Below are 21,030 nucleotides of genomic sequence, written 5' to 3'. Positions count from 1 at the left end.
GATAGAAATGTGAAATCTGGCCCTGGCTGGTTGGCTCAGTGGTAGAGAGTCGGCCTGGTGTGCAGGAGCCGGGTTTGATTCCCAGCCAGGGCACACAGGAGAAGCACCCATATGCTTCTCCACCCCTCCCCCTCTCCTTCCTCTCTGTCTCTCTCTTCCCCTCCGGCAGCCAAGGCTCCATTGGAGCAATGTTGGCCCGAGTGCTGAGGATGGCTCTGTGGCCTCTGCCTCAGGCGCTAGAATGACTCTGGATGCAACAGAGCAACGGCCCAGATGGGCAGAGCATCGCCCCCTGGTGGGCATGCCGGGTGGATCCTGGTCGGGCGCATGTGGGAGTCTGTCTGCCTGCCTCCCCGTTTCCAACTTCAGAAAAAAAAAGAAATGTGAAATCTGCACCAAATAAAAGGAAAACCCTCCCAGTTTCTGTAGGATAATGTGGCAGCATGTGCACATGAGCAGATTCTGACGTAACACCGTGTATACAGCAGAGCAGCCCAGGGCTATGCCAGTAGAGATGTGGACGGTACAGAGGAAAGTTCAGTGTGTTCTGTGGCTCGCTAAATTCGAATCCGTGACCAAAGTGCAACGTGAATATCGGCGTGTTTATAATGAAGCGCCACCACATAGGAATAACATTACTCAGTGGGATAAGCAGTTGAAGGAAACCAGCAGTTTGGTGGAGAAACCCCGTTCTGGTAGGCCATCAGTCAGTGACGAGTCTGTAGAGGCTATACGGGATAGCTACTAAGGAGCCCTAAAAATTCTCTGCGTGAGCCCACATCAAATTGCACTGAATAGGTATGAAACTGGGAGAGTTTTCCTTTCATTTGGTGCAGATTTCACATTTCTATCATCTTTTGTTGCTTTCCTGTGACCAGTCAAAAGTGCACCATGACTTTACGGACACACTGTATATCTGCCATGAGAACTAGATGATAGGCACATATCACCCTATAGTTAGAGCTTTTTAAAATTCAAAATCTTATTTCCTTGCTTAGGAAATATAGGAGGATAATAGTTAACATTCCACTCCCCCCCCTCAATGCTTCCCACTTCCCAAGTGTTATTCTAAGCACAACTTTGTAAGGGAGGTACTGCTATTATTGTTTTATAGATGAATTAACCAAGACACAGAAAGGTTGTTAAAAAGCTTGCAAAGGCCACAGAGCTAGTGAGTGATAGATCCTTCATTTAACTCAGGTGTCTGGCTACAGAGCCACCACACTTGACTGCTTCATTCCTGTGTGCCCTACAAATATAACCCAGAGTAGAAGTCACCAAGGGTCTACAATTCCTGCTCCTGGGATGATAAAAAAAAAAGGGATCACAATCCCATTCTACTTTGCTGGTGTTTCTTCTTTTTAAAGATTGATTTTTAATTTATTTTTTAAATTGATTTTTAGAGAGAGAAAAACACTGACTTGTTGTTCCACTTATTTATGTATTCATTGGTTGACTCTTCTATGTGCCCTGAGCAGGAATCAAACCTGCAACCTTGGCTCATGGGGGCGATGCTCCAACCAACTGAGCAACCAGTCAGGGCTACTTTGTTGGTGTTTCCTTCTGGGCCTTTATAATGGGCAAACTTCCTATGCCCATCCTCATTTCTAGCTTGGGGTCCAGGACTGTTCAACAATGGATAATGCCTGTTTTCAGCTGAGGGCTGAGTGCTGTACAGAATTTATTTGCCTTAGGAGAGTGAAAACATTGCTTGGCCTCTCTCCCCTGAAATTTCCACTTTGGTGCATCAAAATAACTGAGGAAGGGTCTCGTGCAGAATAAGGAGGTACCCCTAATGTTGGCAGGCCCTAAAACTGAGAGAGGGAAAGTCGGGATGGTGCTGGTGCACAAGGGTGTTGGAGTTGGCCAGAGAAGAGTGAGATCCCTGGCTTTGCCACTTCTTAATTCTGATCTGAGCTGCTCTATTTCCTCGCTAATTTCCTCTCTGCCATTTCCTAACTCCTCCGTGTGAAATGGGATGATCATAGTACTTAACTTGGAGAACTCCTGAGAGAAGTAAATGAGACTATGCTAATGCAGTGCCTGGCGCGTATCCTCATGGGAACTTTGTGAGTACACACATGTGACTAGCTTAAATCAACTCTCTGGCACCTGGTAAGCACCAAGTAAGACTTACTCTTTTAGAGTCTTTCTGGGGACTTAACTTTAAGGGCTTCATTTTTACTTTAAAAAGCTCCTTCTGCTGATTTTCTTCTGAGCTCTAGATCTAATTGCTTCAGTGTTCAACAGACTTTCCACTTGGAAGACACACAAGGTTCATTCATGCTCTGGGCCAGGGGTCCCCAAACTTTTTACACAGGGGACCAGTTCACTGCCCTTCAGACCGTTGGAGGGCCAGACTATAAAAAAAAACTATGAACAAATCCCTATGCACACTGCACATATCTTATTTTAAAGTAAAAAAACAAATCGGGAACAAATAGAATATTTAAAATAAAGAACAAATAAATTTAAATCAACAAACTGCCCAGTATTTCAATGGGAACCATGAGCCTGCTTTTGGCACCATATGAAAGAGGTGCTCCTTCCGGAAGTGCGGCGGGGGCCGGATAAATGGCCTCAGCGGGCCGTAGTTTGGGGACCCCTGCTCTGGGCCTTTATATATTATTTGATAGCTCTGCCTAAAAATCCAGTTGTTAAGAAATAAAAACCATTTACTTGGTTTGTGTGCTTTGAGTGGCAAAGAATAGAAACTCATTAGGCAGCCTTAAGTTAGAAAAGCTGCAGGGAGGTCCTGAATGGGGGTGAGGGAAAGCCAGGCCAGAGTTTCAGTCCTTGACTGGCCTAGCTTTGTTGGCTGGGTTACCTTGTCGTGCAGGCCCCTCCTGGACAGCCTTCCCCTGGGAGCGGCCTCACTCCTGACTACTCAGCTGCTTCTAAGGGATATGTTGGGTGACTCCATGTGACCCCCAAGGTCTTAGGGTGGCCTCCCTTGGAGAACATAGAGCTCAGTCATTTTATTGTGGGGCCCTTAGAGCCACTACTGTCTTCCATGGAAGCTCATTCCAGAAGCTTTGGCCTTGTGTGCTCCTCCCTGAATCCAGCTTAAATACCCCCGGCTTGTGACTCCTCTCCACCTCATTAGTCATTTCCTCTTCACCTCCATCGCGTCTAAACACAGTATATTGTAGTTATTGATGTCCACAGCTGGTTCCCCAACGAGGCTGTTGGCCAGCCAGGCAGGGACTGTGTATTATTCTTATTTGTATCACCACCACCGAATGGGCCATTACTACGTTTGCTGAGTGAATAACACATGAGCAACTTTAGCACTTCTTTATGGAGGCTCTCTCCTCAAGGGGTCTTTTCACAGGAATCAGGCCAGTAGAGCCTGGGATGGCTTTTTTTTTTTTTTTGCCTGGTATGGTATTTTCATTTTTTTTTTTTTTAACAGAGACAGAGTCAGAGAGAGGGATAGACAGGGACAGAGAGACAGGAGTGGAGAGATGAGAAGCATCAATCATTAGTTTTTTGTTGTGCTTTGCGACACTTAGTTGTTCATTGATTGCTTTCTCATATATGCCTTGACCGCGGGCCTTCAGCAGACCGAGTAACCCCTTGCTCGAGCCAGTGACTTTTTGGGTCCAATCCGGTGAGCCTTTGCTCAAATCAGATGAGCCTGTGCTCAAGCTGGCGAGCTCGGGGTCTCCAACCTGGGTCCTTTCGCATCCCAGTACGAGGCTCTATCCACTGCGCCACCGCCTGGTCAGGCTATTTTCTTTTTAATTTAAGTAAATTAGTTGCCTTAAAAATAATATTTTTATAATTAGGCCCTGGGCGGTTTGCTCAGTGGTAGAGTGTCGGCCTGGTGTGCAGGAGTCCCGGGTTCGATTCCCAGCCAGAGCACACAGGAGAAGCGCCCATCTGCTTCTCCATCCCTCTCCCTTTCCTTCCTCTCTCTCTCTCTTCCCCTCCTGCAGCCAAGGCTCCATTGGAGCAAAGTTGGCCCGGGTGCTGGGGATGGCTCCGTGGCCTCTGCCTCAGGTGCTAGAATGGCTCTGGTTGCAACAGAACAATACCCCAGATGGGCAGAGCATCGCCCCCTGGTGGGCATGCTGGGTGGATCCCGGTCAGGCACATGTGGGAGTCTGTCTGATTGCCTCCCCGTTTCCAACTTCAGAAAAATACAAAAAAAATATTTTTTAATAAAAAAAATAATGTTCGTTTAAAAACATTTTTAAAATTCTGAACATGTAAACTTCAATGTTAAAATTCCCCACACTGCTTTTCTTTTTTTATAATTTTTTTATTTTTTATTTATTTATTCATTTTTTAGAGAGGAGAGGGAGAGACATAGAGAGAGAAGGGAGGGAGGAGCTGGAAGCATCAACTCCCATATGTGCCTTGACCAGGCAAGCCCAGGGTTTCGAACTGGCAACCTCAGCATTTCCAGGTCGATGCTTTATCCACTGCACCACCACAGGTCAGGCCACACTGCTTTGCTAATACCCACAGGCAAACACCCGTAAAATTTAACAGCTTTATTGATATATAATTCAGATACCATACAATTTACACATTAAAGTGTACAATTCAATATTTTTAAATATATTCATAGGAATGTACAACAATTACTTCAACCTAATTTTAGGACATTTTTGTTTCCTCCCAAAGAAATTCAATATCTGTTTTCAGATTTTTAATTGAATTTATTGGGGTGACATGGTTAATAAAATTATACAGGTTTCAGGTGTACAATTCTATGATACGTCATTTATAAATTTTATTGTATGTTCACCACCCCAAGTCAAGTCTCTTTCCATCAGCATTTATCCCTCCTTCACCCTCCTCTACCTCCTCTCACTCCTTTCCCTCTTGTGATCCTCATACTGTTGTCTGTGTCTGCATTTTGTTTCTATGCTTAATCCCTTCACCTTTTCCACCCAGCCCCCCAGCCCCATTCCCCTCTGACAGCTGTCAGTCTGTTCTTCATATCTATGAATCTGTTTCTATTTTGTTCGCTGGTTTATTTTGTTCATTAGATTCCACATATAAGTGAAATCATATGGTATTTGTCTTTTTCTGACTGGTTTATTTGACTTAGCATAATACTCTCCAAGTCCTTCTATGCTGTAGCAAAAGGTTTCTTTTATAGGGCTGAGTATTATTACACTGTGTGCATTCACTCATCTACTGATGAGCACTTGGGCTGTTCCACATCTTGGCTATTGTAAATTAACGCTGCAGTGAACATAGGGATGCATATATTCTTTTTTTTTTTTTTGTATTTTTCTGAAGCTAGAAACGGGGAGAGACAGTCAGACAGACTCCTGCATGCGCCCGACCGGGATCCACCCGGCACGCCCACCAGGGGCAACGCTCTGCCCACCAGGGGGCGATGCTCTGCCTCTCCCGGGCGTCGCTCTGCCGCGACCAGAGCCACTCTAGCGCCTGGGGCAGAGGCCAAGGAGCCATCCCCAGCGCCCGGGCCATCTTTGCTCCAATGGAGCCTTGGCTGCGGGAAGGGAAGAGAGAGACAGAGAGGAAGGAGGGGGGGTGGAGAAGCAAATGGGCGCTTCTCCTATGTGCCCTGGCCAGGAATCGAACCCGGGTCCCCCACACGCCAGGCCGACGCTCTACCGCTGAGCCAATTGGCCAGGGCTGGGATGCATATATTCTCTTTATTTTATTTTTCTGAAGTTGGAAACGGGGAGGCAGTCAGACTCCTAAATGTGCCCGACCGGGATCCACCCGGCATGCCCACCAGGGGGCGATGCTCTGCCCATCTGGGGCATCGCTCTGTTGCAACCAGAGCCATTCTAGTGCCTGAAGCAGAGGCCACAGAGCCATCCTCAGCGCCCAGGCCAACTTTGCTCTAATGGAGCCTTGGCTGTGGGTGGGGAAGAGAGAGACAGAGAGGAAGGAGAGGGGGAGGGGTGGAGAAGCAGATGAGCGCTTCTCCTGTGTGCCCTGGCCAGGAATCGAACCTGGGACTCCTGCACGCCAGGCCAACACTCTACCACTGAGCCAACCGGCCAGGGCTGCATATATTCTTTTGAATTAGTGTTTTGGAATTCTTTGGTTATGTTCCCATAAGTAGAATTGCTGGGGAAATTCAGTATCTATTAACTGTCACTTCCCTTCATCATCCTGCTCCCTGCCCTAAGCAACCACTGGTTAATTTCCCGTCTCTAATAGATTTGCCTATTCTTGGACATTTCATGTAAATTAATTATACAATATGTTGTCTTTTGTATCTGGCTTCTTTTACTTAGCATACTTTTGAAGGCCATCCATGTTGTAGCATGTGTATCATCACTCCATTCTTTTTATTGCTAAATAGTATTCCATTGTATTAATATAGCACATTTTAAAAGTCCAGTCACCAGTCATTATTAACTGTTTTATACAATTCTTGTATTTTTTCAGATTGATTTGAATCCTTGCTGAACAAGTTACTAGATGAGTGATTTGGGGTAAATCATAATCTTTCTAAACCTGCCTCTGTTTTCTCAACAGTAAATTTTGAATAACAATGGAGTTTACTTCATATAGTATTGTCACAGTCATTAATATTTGTTTAACTCTTAACTATATGCCAGGAATGTTATAGGACTATCTAATAGATCTACGATTTTCAGATTAGGGAATTGAGGTCAGGAGAGGTTAATGAATCTCCCAAGGTCAAACAGGTCCTAAGAAAATGATGGAGACACACAGAATCACAGGCTGACCAAGGGCATAGCTTTCACAATGTTATTGAATAATAAAGTGCTTTCCAAAGACCTTGCAAGGAGAATGAGCTTAGTAGATAACTGATAGAACTCTGAAAAAAAAGCAACTGACTCATCATCTAAAGACACTCACCACTTAATACTTTGGCATATTCCCTTCCAGTCTTTGGGAACTATTTCAAACATACCAAAAAAAAGAAAAAATCCAGAATATAATAGACATCAAAACTCTCACTCCTGTTCTTTAAAAATATATAAAATGTAGATTAGGTGGCTCTACCTCCCAAACCCTTAGGTATTTTATCCCTATGTATTATTTTTCCTTAGATTACTAGGATCACTTCACATCATTTTCTCTCTTTTGAAAAAAACCTTATCTTGCCCTGGCTGGATAGCTTGGTTGGTTAGAGCATTGTCCTGATACTCAAGCCTCTGGGTTTGATCCTGGGTCAGGACACATACAGGAACAGATCTATGTTCCTCTCTCTCTCTCTCTCTCTCTCTCTCTCTCTTTCAAATTAAAAAATAATAACCCTACCTTAACCAATTCCCCAAAATACCAAATGTTACATGACTTTTCGTGGCCTATGTTATACTGTATGACTGGAACATTATTTATTGAATCCTTATTGTTTGGCATTTAGGCTGTCTTCCAGCAAAAAAACACCACTACGTATCATCTTCCTTCAAGTACCTGATTATTCCCTTTGGATAAATTACTAGTTAGGCCGGAAGGTCAGAGAGTGCCTGACCTTAAGGCTCTTTATATGTTTGTTGTTTTTTTTTTTTTCAAATTGCTTTCAAGGAAGAATGGGAACAGGGAGAAGGCAGGCTGGGGTTTTCGTTTTTTTACCTTTTAAAACGTTTTATTCAATTATAACATACATACAGAAAAGCATACGTAAGTGTACAGCTCACTGAATTTTCAGCAACTGAACACTTCGCGTGCCCCGTGCCCAGATCATTAAATAGCACATTACCAGCACTCAGAGCCCCCTAACCTCCTCAGTATCAATACTCTCGGGGAAGGGGGGGGGGCAGGATTTTAACGTAGCAAAGGACTGCTAATTAGACGTCTTTGGAACCACGTGCAGGAGTCCCAGGTTCGATTCCCCGCCAGGGCACACAGGAGAAGCGCCCATCTGCTTCTCCACCCCTGCCCCTCTCCTTCTTCTCTGTCTCTCTCTTCCCCTCCCGCAGCCAAGGCTCCATTAGAACAAAGTTGGCCCGGGCGCTGAGGATGGCTCTGTGGATGGCTCTGTGGCCTCTGCCTCAGGCGCTAGAATGGCTCTGGTTGCAACAGAGCATCGCCCCCTGGTGGGCATGCGGGGGGGGGGCGGGGGGGGGATCCCGGTCGGGCGCATGCGGGAGTCTGTCTGCCTCCCCGTTTCCAACTTCAGAAAAATACAAAAATATACATATATTTTGGTATAACCACGAAAACATAAGCTAAGCACTGTTTGCAAACGCTTGATAGGCTGAGATCCCACCAGATGAGGAGCACAAAGAGCTGACGGTGAGAGGGGCGAGCGGTCACAACACTTCGGAGTCCTCCAAACTCCCAGCGTTCAACGCGCCGATCCCGGCGTGCACCGCGGCACGCGGAGTGCGCGACCCGGCGTTTGACGCGGACGCAGGGGCGGCGGCGGCGGCGGCGGCGGAGCGGTGTGAGGCCACCTGCGTGTTGCTTGCGGGAGGCCACGAGACGGCCCCGACATGGAAGTGTAAGCCACGCGAGGCGCGTTCCGGCTAGGCTTACAGAGGGGGACGGCTAGCTGCTGGAGGCTGAGAGGCGTGGGCACTGGGGGACCCCGCGTCGCGCCTTGTGAGGAGGGCGACGGGCGGGGAGGCGGGGGAGAAGAAGGCCGTCGCTCTGGCTCTCGTCACCTCCGCCCGCACCCCCCGTGCCTAGGCCCGGGCCGCGTGCCTTCCCGTGCACCTGCTGCTTCCCTCATTCATTTGCTGGCGTTTCCGAGGTCACAGTGGTGAGCCCGGCCCGGTACACTTCTTTAAGGCACTTGTAGGACCTGGATCAAAAAGACACGAATGGAAGACTCCCTTAAGTTGCTACTATTTTTCTCTTCAGTCACTGAGTAAATACTGAGGGAATAACATAATACACATACACGTATTTTTTAAAAAGTGAAGAATACTTATGGTTTTATTTGGTTGAATGACAGAATTTTCTTTTTGTTAGAGAATTTAATACCTCTCTCTTAGCCTGACCTGTGGTGGCGCAGTGGATAAAGCATCGACTTGGAAATGCTGAGGTCGCCGGTTCAAAACCTTGGGCTTGCCTGGTCAAGGCACATATGGGAGTTGATGCTTCTAGCTCCTCCCCCCTTCTCTCTCTCTGTCTCTCCCTCTCCTCTCTAAAATGAATAAATAAATAAAAAAAAAATAAAAAAAAATACCTCTCTCTTAAAGTGGACAGCAGTAGGCAAAAATAAGGTTTGTATCACGGTGTGAATCATTTGACCTGGTTGAGGTTTATGGGATAGTATAACTGCTGCACAACACACATTCTTTTTACTGCACTTGGAATATTCACAAAGATCTGCAATTTTCTCAGCCATCAAATCCCAATAAATTTCAGAGAACTGAAATAATATACACTACATTTTCTGACCACAAAAGAATTAAAGAAGACATCAGTAACAATATCCATAAAATTGCTTTGTGTGTGTGTGTGTGTGTGAGAGAGAGAGAGAGACAGATAGGGACAGACAGACAGAAAGGGAAAGAGATGAGAAATACCAATGTGGTTTCTTAGTTGTTCGTTCATTGCTTTCTCATATGTGCCTTGACCGGGGGGTTATATATAGCAGACCAAGTGACCCCTTGCTCGAGCCAGCGATCTTGGGCTCAAGCTGGTGAGCTTTTTGCTCAAACCAGATGAGCCCGCACTCAAGCTGGCGACCTCGGGGTCTTGAACCTGGGTCCTCTGAATCCCAGTCCGACGCTCTATCCACTGCGCCAGGCGCTAACTTTTTTTTTATTGGAGTGACATTGATAAATAAAATTACATAAGTTTCAAATGTACAATTCTATAATATGTCATCTGTATATTGTATTATGTGTTCACCACCCCCTATCAAGTCTCCTTTCATCACCATTTTTTTTTTTTTCATTTTTCTGAAGCTGGAAACAGGGAGAGACAGTCAGACAGACTCCCGCATGCGCCCGACCGGGATCCACCCGGCACGCCCACCAGGGGCGATGCTCTGCCCATCCTGGGGGTTGCCATGTTGCGACCAGAGCCACTCTAGCGCCTGAGGCAGAGGCCACAGAGCCATCCCCAGCGCCCGGGCCATCTTTGCTCCAATGGAGCCTTGGCTGCGGGAGGGGAAGAGAGAGACAGGGAGGAAAGCGCGGCGGAGGGGTGGAGAAGCAAATGGGCGCTTCTCCTGTGTGCCCTGGCCGGGAATCGAACCCGGATCCTCCGCACGCTAGGCCGACACTCTACCGCTGAGCCAACCGGCCAGGGCTCATCACCATTTTTGAATGACATAATTTAAAAACCTTTTTTGAGCGTCATTTGGAAACATTTTCCCCAAGTAAAAGGATACGAAAATTTCATAGCAAAATTAAGTACTTATATGCTCTATATAATGTGTTTGCTCTTTGTCTAAGGCCTTGGGATTATTTATATACTTGGAAATCTTTGATGTTCACTCCCCCCCCCCCATTGATTTGAGAGAGAGAGAGAAGCATCAGCTTATTGTTCCATTTAGTTGTACACCCATTGATTACTTCTCTTATGTGCTCTGACTGGGGATCAAACTTGCGACCTCAGTGCACCAGGATGAAGCTCTCTCCACCCGGCCAGGGCCACTCTTTCATTCTTGAACTTACTATACATGAGGAAAATGGACTGTATTTATCTCTGTACCACCTTTCTGATGGTGTCAGAATTTCCTTCATTTCATAGCTGAGGTTTAAAGGAGTTAGGTCCTATAATAGTTCAGTAACAGGACTGGAAAGAGGATACTTGTTAGTCCCTAAGAGAATGCTACAGGTTAAATTGTTCATGGATTTGGATGTCCTCCCAGTTTTCTTGTACCAGGGTTTAGTTTTCTGGAACATGACTTGAGTCAATAACATAGATTGAAAATAAGAGGATTTGAGCAATTACATTCGTCACTGCTTTCGTAAGAGTGAACTGTGTGGCAAGAAATAGGCACTGTTTGCTTGGATTTTTTTTGTGTGTGTTTCTAAGGAAAGTCTGCCAGTAGATCATTTTGTTCTGTTTTTCAGAATTTGGTTTTTCAAAGTAGTTGTTTATATCCATTAAATTGACTCAGCAAGTTAAGCAAATTTTACAAGTTAAATTTCAAACACCAAGTCAACTTCAGTCAATTCATTACTTAAGAATATTAAGTGATTGTCTGCCTGTAAGTATAGATTTAGACAATCTTTAAAATTCACTTGGAATATTTGCTTTAAATACCTGTAAGTAAAATCAGTAATATTCTAATTCTTACAAGAAATACGAAGTTTTTTGTAGATGGATGGTTTCTAGAAAGTCTGTGTGCCTGTCAATGTATTACATAATACTGAAGTATTATCTATCAAGTAGACAATTCCTGCTCAGTAGGGATCAACAGCTTTTAAATATAATTGATAGGTGTTTCGCCTGACCTGGGGTGACGCAGTGGATAGAGCATTGGACTGGGATGCGGAGGAACCAGGTTCAAAACCCCAAGGTCACCGGCTTGAGTGTGAGCTCATCTGGCTTGAGCGTGGGCTCACCAGCTTGAGCATGGGGTCCCTGGCTTGAGGGTGGGATCATACACATGAGCCCATGGTCGCCGCTGGCTTGAGCCCAAAGGTCGCTGGCTTGAGCCCAGGGTCGCTGGTTTGAGCAAGGGGTCACTTGCTTTGCTGTAGCCCCTCGGTCAAGGCACATATGAGAAAGCAGTCAATGAACAACTAAGGTGCCAAAATGAAGAATTGATGCTTCTCATCTCTCTCCCTTCTCATCTGTCTGTCCCTCTCTCTGTTTCTGTCTCTTTCACAGAAAAAAAATTGATAGGTGTGTCAATGGATGGATTCTAGTCACTCTAAAAAACATTGGGGAAAAATGCATTTTATGTCCTCAATTGTAAATTATTCTAATGTCTTATTTTTTTACTCAGTGAGAGGAGGGGAGGCAGAGACAGACTGACGTGTGCGCCCTGACCTGGATCCACCTGGCAAGCCCATTAGGGGGCGATGCTCTGCCCATCTGGGGCATTGCTCCCTTGCCAACAATGAAGCTCTTCTTAATGCCTGAGGCAGAGGAGGTGGAGCCATCCTTAGTGCCGGGGGCCAAGTTGCTCCAATTGAGCCATGGAAGGGAAGAGAGAGGGAGAAAGAGAGAGAGAGAAAAAAAAGCTAGAGGGGGTGGGAGTGGAGAAGCAGATGGGTGCTTCTCCTGAGTGCCCTGACCAATAATCGAACTCAGGACATCATACTCTGGTTCGATGTTCTACCACTGAGCCAACCGGCCAGGGCACATTTCCACTTTTTTTAACATGTTAACTTGAAAATAACCCATGGAACAGCTGCAAAAAGAGCACCACAATTACCTTTATTCTCTTTAAATGGAGTTAGCATTTGTTAACATTTTGATATATTTACCTTATCTCTCTTAAACATGCCAACTTTCTCTCCACTCTCTATTTCTCTCTCTCTCTCTCTCTCTCTCTCTCTCACACACACACACACACACACACACATTAATCATTTGAGAGTTGTAGATGTCATTTAACCCAATCTTATAAAGGCATTCTCTTATCATATATCTACAATATATCATGTATCTACAATACTATTATCATACCCAGGGGATTTAGCACTAATATAATCACTATTAAAATACAACCTATATTCACATTTCTTCAGTTGTCTCAATAATGTTTGTTTTAGCTATATTTTTATTTTTTACCCTTTCAGGATCCAGTCAAGAATCACACATTGCCCTGGCCAGTTGGCTCAGCGGTAGAGCGTCAGCCTAGTGTGCGGAGGACCCAGGTTCGATTCCCGGCCAGGGCACACAGGAGAAGCGCCCATTTGCTTCTCCACCCCTCCGCCGCGCCTTCCTTTCTGTCTCTCTCTTCCCCTCCCGCAGCCAAGGCTCCATTGGAGCAAAGATGGCCCAGGCGCTGGGGATGGCTCTGTGGCCTCTGCCTCAGGCGCTAGAGTGGCTCTGGTCGCAACATGGCGACGCCCAGGATGGGCAGAGCATCGCCCCATGGTGGGCGTGCGGGGTGGATCCCGGTCAGGCGCATGCGGGAGTCTGTCTGACTGTCTCTCCCCGTTTCCAGCTTCAGGAAAATGCAAAAAAAAAAAAAAAAAAAAAAAAAAGAATCACACATTGCATTTAGTTGTCATGTTTCTTTAATGTCCTTTACTGTAAAAATTGTTTCCTAGACTTTTTTTTTTGTGACATTGGCATTGTGACAAATGATATTGATATTTTTAAGAATCTAGGCCAGTTGTTTTGAAATATATTCCTCAATTTGGGTTTGTCTAATTAGATCTTCATGGCTAGATTCAAATTAAACATTTTTTTGACAGGATTGTGTCTTTCTTAGTACATCACACCATCATTATTGGTGCTGTTAAATAGGATAACTTGATTAGGTTGATGTTTGTCAAATCTCACCATATCCTTTTCCCAACAACCTGCCACTTAGTGGAGGTTACAGTGACATCTTTCAGGATAAAAACTGCCTTAAAAATTTCCCAGTACACAGTTCATTTAGGACTTTATAAAAGATAGATACTAGACACTCCTTGAATAAAGGAAGACCTAACATATATTGGCATTTACTCTTTTAGCTGAGTTTTAAAAAAATTATACTAATAAAAGAATCAATGAGTAGGTCAGCTTCTGTCAGCCAGAATCCACAGAATACAGTACCTATTTAAACTTCCTTTGTGCTACTGGTACCAAAACAGAGGTTTATTACAGAGACTGAGAGTGAGTCAGAGAGAGGGATAGACAGGGACAGACAGACAGGAATGGAGAGAGATGAGAAGCATCAATCAGTTTCTTGTTGCGTGTTGCAACACCTTAGTTGTTATGGATTGCTTTCTTATATGTGCCTTGACCGTGGGCTTTCAGCAGACCGAGTAACCCCTTGCTGGAGCCAGTGACCTTGGGTTTAAGCTGGTGGGCTTTTGCTCGAACCAGATGAGCCCACGCTCAAGCTGGCGACCTCGGGGTCTTGAACCTGGGTCTTCTGCATCCCAGGCCGAAGCTCTATCCACTGCGCCACCGCCTGGTCACGCCCAAAACAGATGTTTATTAAAAGAAACATGGGAGAGAATTTTCCTTATTTAATCATTGGTTCTAGAAAAGACTGATAATGTTTTTGGTTTTTTGCATTAACAATATTGACTTGGGCAATGAGATAATGGCTTGGAAGAGCCAGGGACAGATTTCTTAGGGCATGGACATTCTGCGTAACAGGAAGGGCCACGATTTGGAAATGAAGTTATAACAGTAACACACCTGGGATGGATCCATTAGCCTGGCCCTGGAGGAAAAATAGCATTTGTATTTTTCCCCAGCCCAGTTTGTTCCAGGCAGGCCTGTCTTAGTTGTTGTGTATTTTAGGGCACACAGGGAGTGGTAATTCAATTTCAGGCAGAGATAGGAGGAAGCCTGTGTGGGCTGACTTCCTAATTAAGTAGGCAAAGATGACATGTGATTTGATTTGTCAGTTTCAATTTTTTAAATGACCTGTATCACATGCAATAATTATGCATTGTCCTTTCTATGGTCAGCTCCTTTTAAACAAGACATTCTTTGTGACCTGCGTGCAGTTGTGATCATTTGGGCAAAGCAGCACTTTGGTGAAATCCCAGTTATTTGTTGAACAACTAGTAGCATTTGGTAGGCTTCATATGCTCATTTGATTACAGTGCTGACATCACTGTGCTGATGACCAAAGCCTAGGTTGTATCCTTGTTTTAATCACCTACTAGTTTTGCTTTATTTATTGACTGGGGAAATTGCCCATCTGACCCATGTTTTTGAGATTTTGTATCATTTTCATTATACAGTATAGTCTCACTCCTGGTTTAAGGACATACAGTAGTCTTTGTTGTATATTATGTTAAGCCCAGACTCTTTCCTGAATTTTTAGGATTCTTTTTTTTTTTTTTTTTTAAGGATTTTTAAAATTGATTTTACAGAAAGGAGGTGGGGGCGGGGAGCAGAAAATATCAACTTATAGTTGCTTTACTTTAGTTCATTGATTTCTTGTTGTATATGCCTTGACTGGGCCAGCCCAGGGTTTCAAACCGGTGACCTCATCATTTCAGGTCGAATATCTCTACTGTGCCACCACAGGCCAGGCTTGAATTTTTTAATTCTGCATTACCAGTTTTCATTTGTCCAGTCCATTCTTACTTTTTGCAATTCCACAGTTATCTTCTACTTCAGTTAGGCTTATTACTATGTGATGTTAAGCAAGTTTTTAAGTCAGCCTCAGTTTCATCATCTATAAAGAAGAAATCATAATAGTTCCTACATCACAGGATTTTTTTTTTTTTCTTTTTCTTTCTGAAGCTGGAAACGGGGAGAGACAGTCAGACAGACTCCCGCATGCGCCCGACCGGGATCCACCCGGCACACCCACCGGGGCAATGCTCTGCCCACCAGGGGGCGATGCTCTGCCCCTCCGGGGCATTGCTCTGCCGTGACCAGAGCCACTCTAGCACCTGGGGCAGAGGCCAAGGAGCCATCCCCAGCGCCCGGGCCATCTTTGCTCCAATGGAGCCTTGGCTGCGGGAGAGGAAGAGAGAGACAGGAAGGAGGGGGTGGGGGTGGAGAAGCAAATGGGCGCTTCTCCTATGTGCCCTGGCCGGGAATCGAACCCGGGTCCCCCGCACGCCAGGCCGACGCTCTACTGCTGAGCCAACCGGCCAGGGCCAGGATTTTTTTAATAAGAATTAAGTGAGATATCTTTTAAAAATCATAGCCTCCAGGCCCTGGCCGGTTGGCGCAGTGGTAGAGTGTCGGCCTGGCGTGCAGGAGTCCTGGGTTCGATTCCCGGCCAGGGTACACAGGAGAAGCACCTATCTGCTTCTCCACCCCTCCCCCTCTCCTTCCTCTCTGTCTCTCTCTTCCCCTCCCGCAGCCAAGGTTCCATTGGAGCAAAGTTTGCCCGGGCACTGAGGATGGCTCTGTGACCTCTGCCTCAGGCGCTAGAATGGCTCTGATTGTGGCAGAAAGACGCCCCAAGATGGTCAGAGCGTCGCCCCCTGGTAGGCATGCCGGGTGGATCCTGGTGTGGAGCAGGCAGGAGTCTGTCTGACTGTCTCCCTGTTTCTGGCTTCGGAAAAATACAAAAAAAAAAAAAAAAGCCTCCATTTAGGTTAATAAGTATCAGAACTATATTACACTTTTAAAATTTGTTGTCTCTTGTCATCCTTGTAACAGCTTTCTGGGGTAGGAAGAAGTGGTGGTGATGATAATAATAGCACAGGTAGCGGTGATAATTAATGGCATAAAGTACCTATGTTCTAGGTACTTTACAGGTTTTGTGTAATCCTGTAAACAGTCTTAGAAGTGTGGTACTTTACTTGCTATTTTATAGGTGAGGAGATTTAAGCACAGAGAGGTACAATAACTGCCAAAATTTGCATAGCCAGTGTGTGGTGGAGTTGGGTTTAAAATCCAGGCTACACTTCCAGGTACTAGTTTATCCCCATTTTTTGTTTGCTTGCTTTAGACGGGGAAACTTAGAGGGGTTAATTAATTCACTAAAACTCATATACTTTGTAAGTAGCTGAGCCAGGGTATGAACCCAGATCTGATTTTCAAAACTGTTCATAATTATCATACTAGACTTCCTTCAGATAGTTAAAGGCAGTAAATACTTCCTGATAAGATATTGTAGAATGGATTGATTATGATTTAATGCAAGTCACATTGTTAATGCTCATTCATAAATGAAAGATAACATTTTGCCCTGATTAACTGTTACACAGTGGTACCATGCTTTTGACCCCTGCTTAGACACATGAATGGTACCTGTGTAACTGATAAAGAAGATGAATATCATTGTTGTAGTTTTGTAGATACCTGGCAGAATTTCTGACACTGCTGGAATTCCCAATAGTGATGCTAGTGTTAAGGATTCCATATCTGTGATTCAGCAAGAGGACTTGGCTGCCCAAGATGTCAGTAGCTGATGGTGCTGGGAAGAGGCCATGGCTCTGGGATGGATGAGACAGTACTGTTTCTCCAGTAAATTCTAGCACCCTTACACTGTTTATTGATTCCCTACCTCTGGTGTTATAACTAGCTTCCCCCTGATGTCTGACTTCTCTTAACTTTACCTACATAGAGTAGGGATAAGTAGAGTCTTTCAATCACCTACTCTGATGGATGTGTGAATATACTATGGCTGTAAAAAGGAAGGTATGCTCTGAAATTGTCCAGTACCAACTAAGCCAGTAGGACTCAGGACATTTCTCCTAAAGGTTGTAGTCCCTAAATTCCTGAACTGGACTACAGACTAATTTTGACAGAGGAATTATTTCACACATATTTAATTCACACAAAAGGATATGATCCCAGATTATGATAATTTTCTTTTCTTTTGCAGGAAGGATGCCAATTCTGCGCTGCTCAGTAACTACGAGGTAAATAGCTATGAAGTATTTTTCTCTCTGATAGTTTGTTGTTTGCCTCTGAAGATTATTGAATTTGTTGTGGTTAGAAATGACTGAATTAATTTGGATTTTCCACTTTAAAATAGGACACCTTGTAATAGTCTAAGCTTGATAAATTACAGTAATTCAGGAATGTTGGGAAGACTTTAGTATACAGTAGGCAACCTTCCCCAAATGTGAAAATTTTAGATCAGGGGTCCCCAAACTACGGCCCGCGGGCCACATGCGGCCCCCTGAGGCCATTTATCCGCCCCGCCGCACTTCTGGAAGGGGCACCTCTTTCATTGGTGGTCAGTGAGAGGAGCATAGTTCCCATTGAAATACTGGTCAGTTTGTTGATTTAAATTTACTTGTTCTTTATTTTAAATATTGTATTTGTTCCCGTTTTGTTTTTTTACTTTAAAATAAGATATGTGCAGTGTGCATAGGGATTTGTTCATAGTTTTTTTTATAGTCTGGCCCTCCAATGGTCTGAGTGACAGTGAACTGGCCCCCTGTGTAAAAAGTTTGGGGACCTCTGTTTTAGATATTCATTTGGGATGCCTTCATGGGATGAAAGCATCTATTTTGGAACTGTTTGTCAGAAAAAGTTTCTATTAAAATACATGTTTTTTCTTAATTACCACTCTGTTCCTATAAAATACTTTTATTTCATTATTTTGATCCTTATAATAGTCTTATAAGTATTAAAATTTTCATTTTGAAAAAGAGCATAGTTGATTCAACATTATGAATAATTTTGTAAGAACTAACAGATTGGGGATTTTGGGGCTTGCTTTGCTGGGGTAGAGAGGAAAAGGGGAAGAGATTGATGAGAGGGGAGATACAACATTATTTTTGCTATCCTTTCATTTTGCCTGGATCTTGTTTGGTACTAGCAAACCATCTGATAGGTTAATTCCAGGTGTAGAAAGATCCACTCATACATAATTCAGTGTCAATTCTTCATATGGCAGAATCTGAACTCATAAAGACTTGTAGGAGATTCAGGTCTCCACTGTGTGATAATATATATGGTAACAGAATTACAAATAGCCATATTCCTCTTTCCCTTAAGATTCATCTTAAATGGTTTTGGCTCATAACAGGAAGGAAATGGTTGTTGGTCAAGCCATTGGCTTTTAGGAACCTTCTTGTCCAGTTTGGACTCTGCTGTTTGGGTGTTTTATCCATTAAAGAAACATTGACTACATTAATTGGGTCTCATGCGACTATGTCTGAAAATGACAGACAGGTGAAGAGTTGTATTATATCTAGTAATGGTCTATGAATCTGAATCTATGCTTCCATCAATTTTTTGCTATAATCTCTGAAACAAGGAAGAGATGTACTCCCTACACCCTTCTTAACACATGTTTCTCTGTTGGGGGGAAAGTTTACATATAATGTTTTATAGCATTTTTTCCTTTTTTTTTTGTAACTGTTCACAAAAATTAGGGAATCAGGGAACGTGCAGATACTCCAGTACTTTCAGCCTTTTGTATAGTGCATTTTCACCAATGAAATAAAAGTTGGTTTTGTTTCTCATTTGCATAATGGAACAACTTTCTTTGACTTGTCGTTTACTTTCCTGATGTTCTTGTTTAATTAAAAATCAAATGCTTGTTTTTTTTAATCACTTCATATTCATTTTGAAATATCCCCTAATTTTTGTGAGCAGTATATATTTTAGCACTTGATTCATAATTTCTCTTTCCCAAAATATACTAGATTTTCATATTAGAGAAGTGGAATCCATTTTCTAAAAAAATCATTTATTTAGGAGAATTTACTTCTAAATATTGTACTCAAAATATTTTTGAGATCAGAAGCTATCAGAGAGATGCTATATATTGGTAGGAAACATTTGAAATATTTTAACTAGACTAATGAATTTGAATTATTTGACTTAGATTTTAAAAAAGCATTTTTAAAAATGTAACATACTTTCTGGATTCATATTTACTCTAATGCAAGAGTTGGGGGGAGGGTTTATAAGAATAAAAGAGGTACTGTTTATCTTCAAAGTCATTGACCTTGGAATAGATACATTTCTCAAACATCTCTATAAAAATCTTTTTATGTCTCTTCCTAGGTGTTCCAGTTACTAACTGATCTGAAAGAGCAGCGTAAAGAAGTTGGAAAGAATAAACACAGTTCTGGGCAACAGAACTTGAATACTATTACCTATGAAGTAAGCCGAGGCTTCTGGAGGTCTATCTGAACTACCATTGAGGGAGTTGGTTTGTTCTGCCACCGAGTCAAGGTTGCCTATTATCTGATTTGAACAGCTGTACTTTGATATATCCCTGTTTTTATTCTTTTTATAAAAGTAGAAAGAAAAAAAAAAGTAGAAAGAGTATGGCCAATTGTGAGGGTTAGCCAACTGCAGAATTAGAGGGATTAGTTTATAAGACTGCTCTTTGCCTGACTGGTGGTGATGCAGTGGATAGAGCATTGACCTGGAACGCTGAGATCCCATGTTCGAAACCCTGAGGTCACTGGCTTGAGCACAGGTTCATCCGGCTTGAGCTCAAGCTCACCAGCTTAAGCGTGGGGTTGCAGGCTTGAGCTTGGAATCAGACACATGATTCCATGGTCACTGACTTGGGTAAGGGGTCACTGGCTCAGCTGGAGCCCCCTAGTTAAGGCACATACAAGAATCAATCAGTGAACAATTAAGGTGCTGCAACTATGAGTTGATGCTTTTCTTCTCTCTCTCTCTCTCTCTCTCTCTCTCTCTCAAAAAAAAAGGAGGACTGCCCAAACTTCCAATATATGTGCTGCAGAAGCGAGCACAGCCCTCACTTCTAACACCAATTTCAAGTTGGGTCCCAAGACCACCCCCAGATTCAGTAATTTTCTTGAAGTGCTCATAGAACTAACTGAAAGCTATCATATTCATGGTTACTGTTTATCACAGGGAAAAGGTATAGAGAAAATTGGCAAAGGGAAGAAGCCAATAGGGCAGATTCCAAGAGAAATATCAAATACAGAACTTCCATTGTTCTCTTAATTAGCAGTGTGTGACAATATGCACAGAATATTGCCAACCAGGGAAGCTTAGCTGAGCTTTAGTGCCACGGACCAGTGTGGCTCCTAAATCTGGGTTTTGAGTGAGAACGGTTTGGAATTAAGAAAACAGACTTATTAAGAAAAAAGGATGGGATCGGGATGACTCTTCAATGCTGATGGCAATATCCGAGTGCCCCATAGCCCCAGTTTGCTTTATTATATAGCTATATGCAAATCAAGAAAGTCCTTGATACAAAGTTCTACATCCGGGGCTAAAACAGGAACTCTCCCAAAGCATAAACAGGAATCCCCCTACCATACATAAGTGAAAGCAACCAACATCTGAACAAACAAAGAGTGAGAAGAAGGGCATGTAAATTGCTTCCAGCAACTTAAGGAAGCAAGTGAAGTGGGTGCAAATACTCAGCTTCATATCCAATATGGAGGTGAATGGGGGAGAACTTAGCCTTTTGCTAAGCCTCGAATCTCCAGTGGCTCTTTGCCATTTACAGTCCACACACTTCAGTGTCCGTAGATTTTATTGGGGCTCTATTACACAGGCATGATTGAATAATTAATATCCCATGTAGTTCATCTTGGGCTCCAGGCTGAGTGATATTGTTTGAACCAAAGCCTCTATCCTAAGTCACATTGTTGAGACTATCCA

General features: G+C 43.6%; 1 protein-coding gene across 2 annotated transcripts in view; it reads left to right on the top strand.

Moving 5' to 3' along the window:
• CRCP (CGRP receptor component) overlaps positions 1-21,030 on the top strand; it is a 55,762-nt gene that overhangs the window by 1,290 nt on the left and 33,442 nt on the right. The window contains exons 2-4 of one of the 2 annotated variants that reach the window (XM_066274690.1): positions 8,173-8,419; positions 17,303-17,339; positions 19,444-19,542. In XM_066274690.1, the coding sequence (XP_066130787.1) occupies positions 8,412-8,419; positions 17,303-17,339; positions 19,444-19,542 (144 nt within the window). In that variant the 5' untranslated portion in view covers positions 8,173-8,411. The remainder of the gene's footprint in view (positions 1-8,172; positions 8,420-17,302; positions 17,340-19,443; positions 19,543-21,030) is intronic. The other variant, XM_066274691.1, reaches the window with a different exon arrangement.

Source organism: Saccopteryx bilineata, chromosome 4 (genome assembly GCF_036850765.1).
Source record: "Saccopteryx bilineata isolate mSacBil1 chromosome 4, mSacBil1_pri_phased_curated, whole genome shotgun sequence".
Taxonomy (NCBI): domain Eukaryota; kingdom Metazoa; phylum Chordata; class Mammalia; order Chiroptera; family Emballonuridae; genus Saccopteryx; species Saccopteryx bilineata.
The sequence above is the reverse complement of the archived record's forward strand: the minus strand, read 5'-3'. Positions and strand labels throughout refer to the sequence as shown.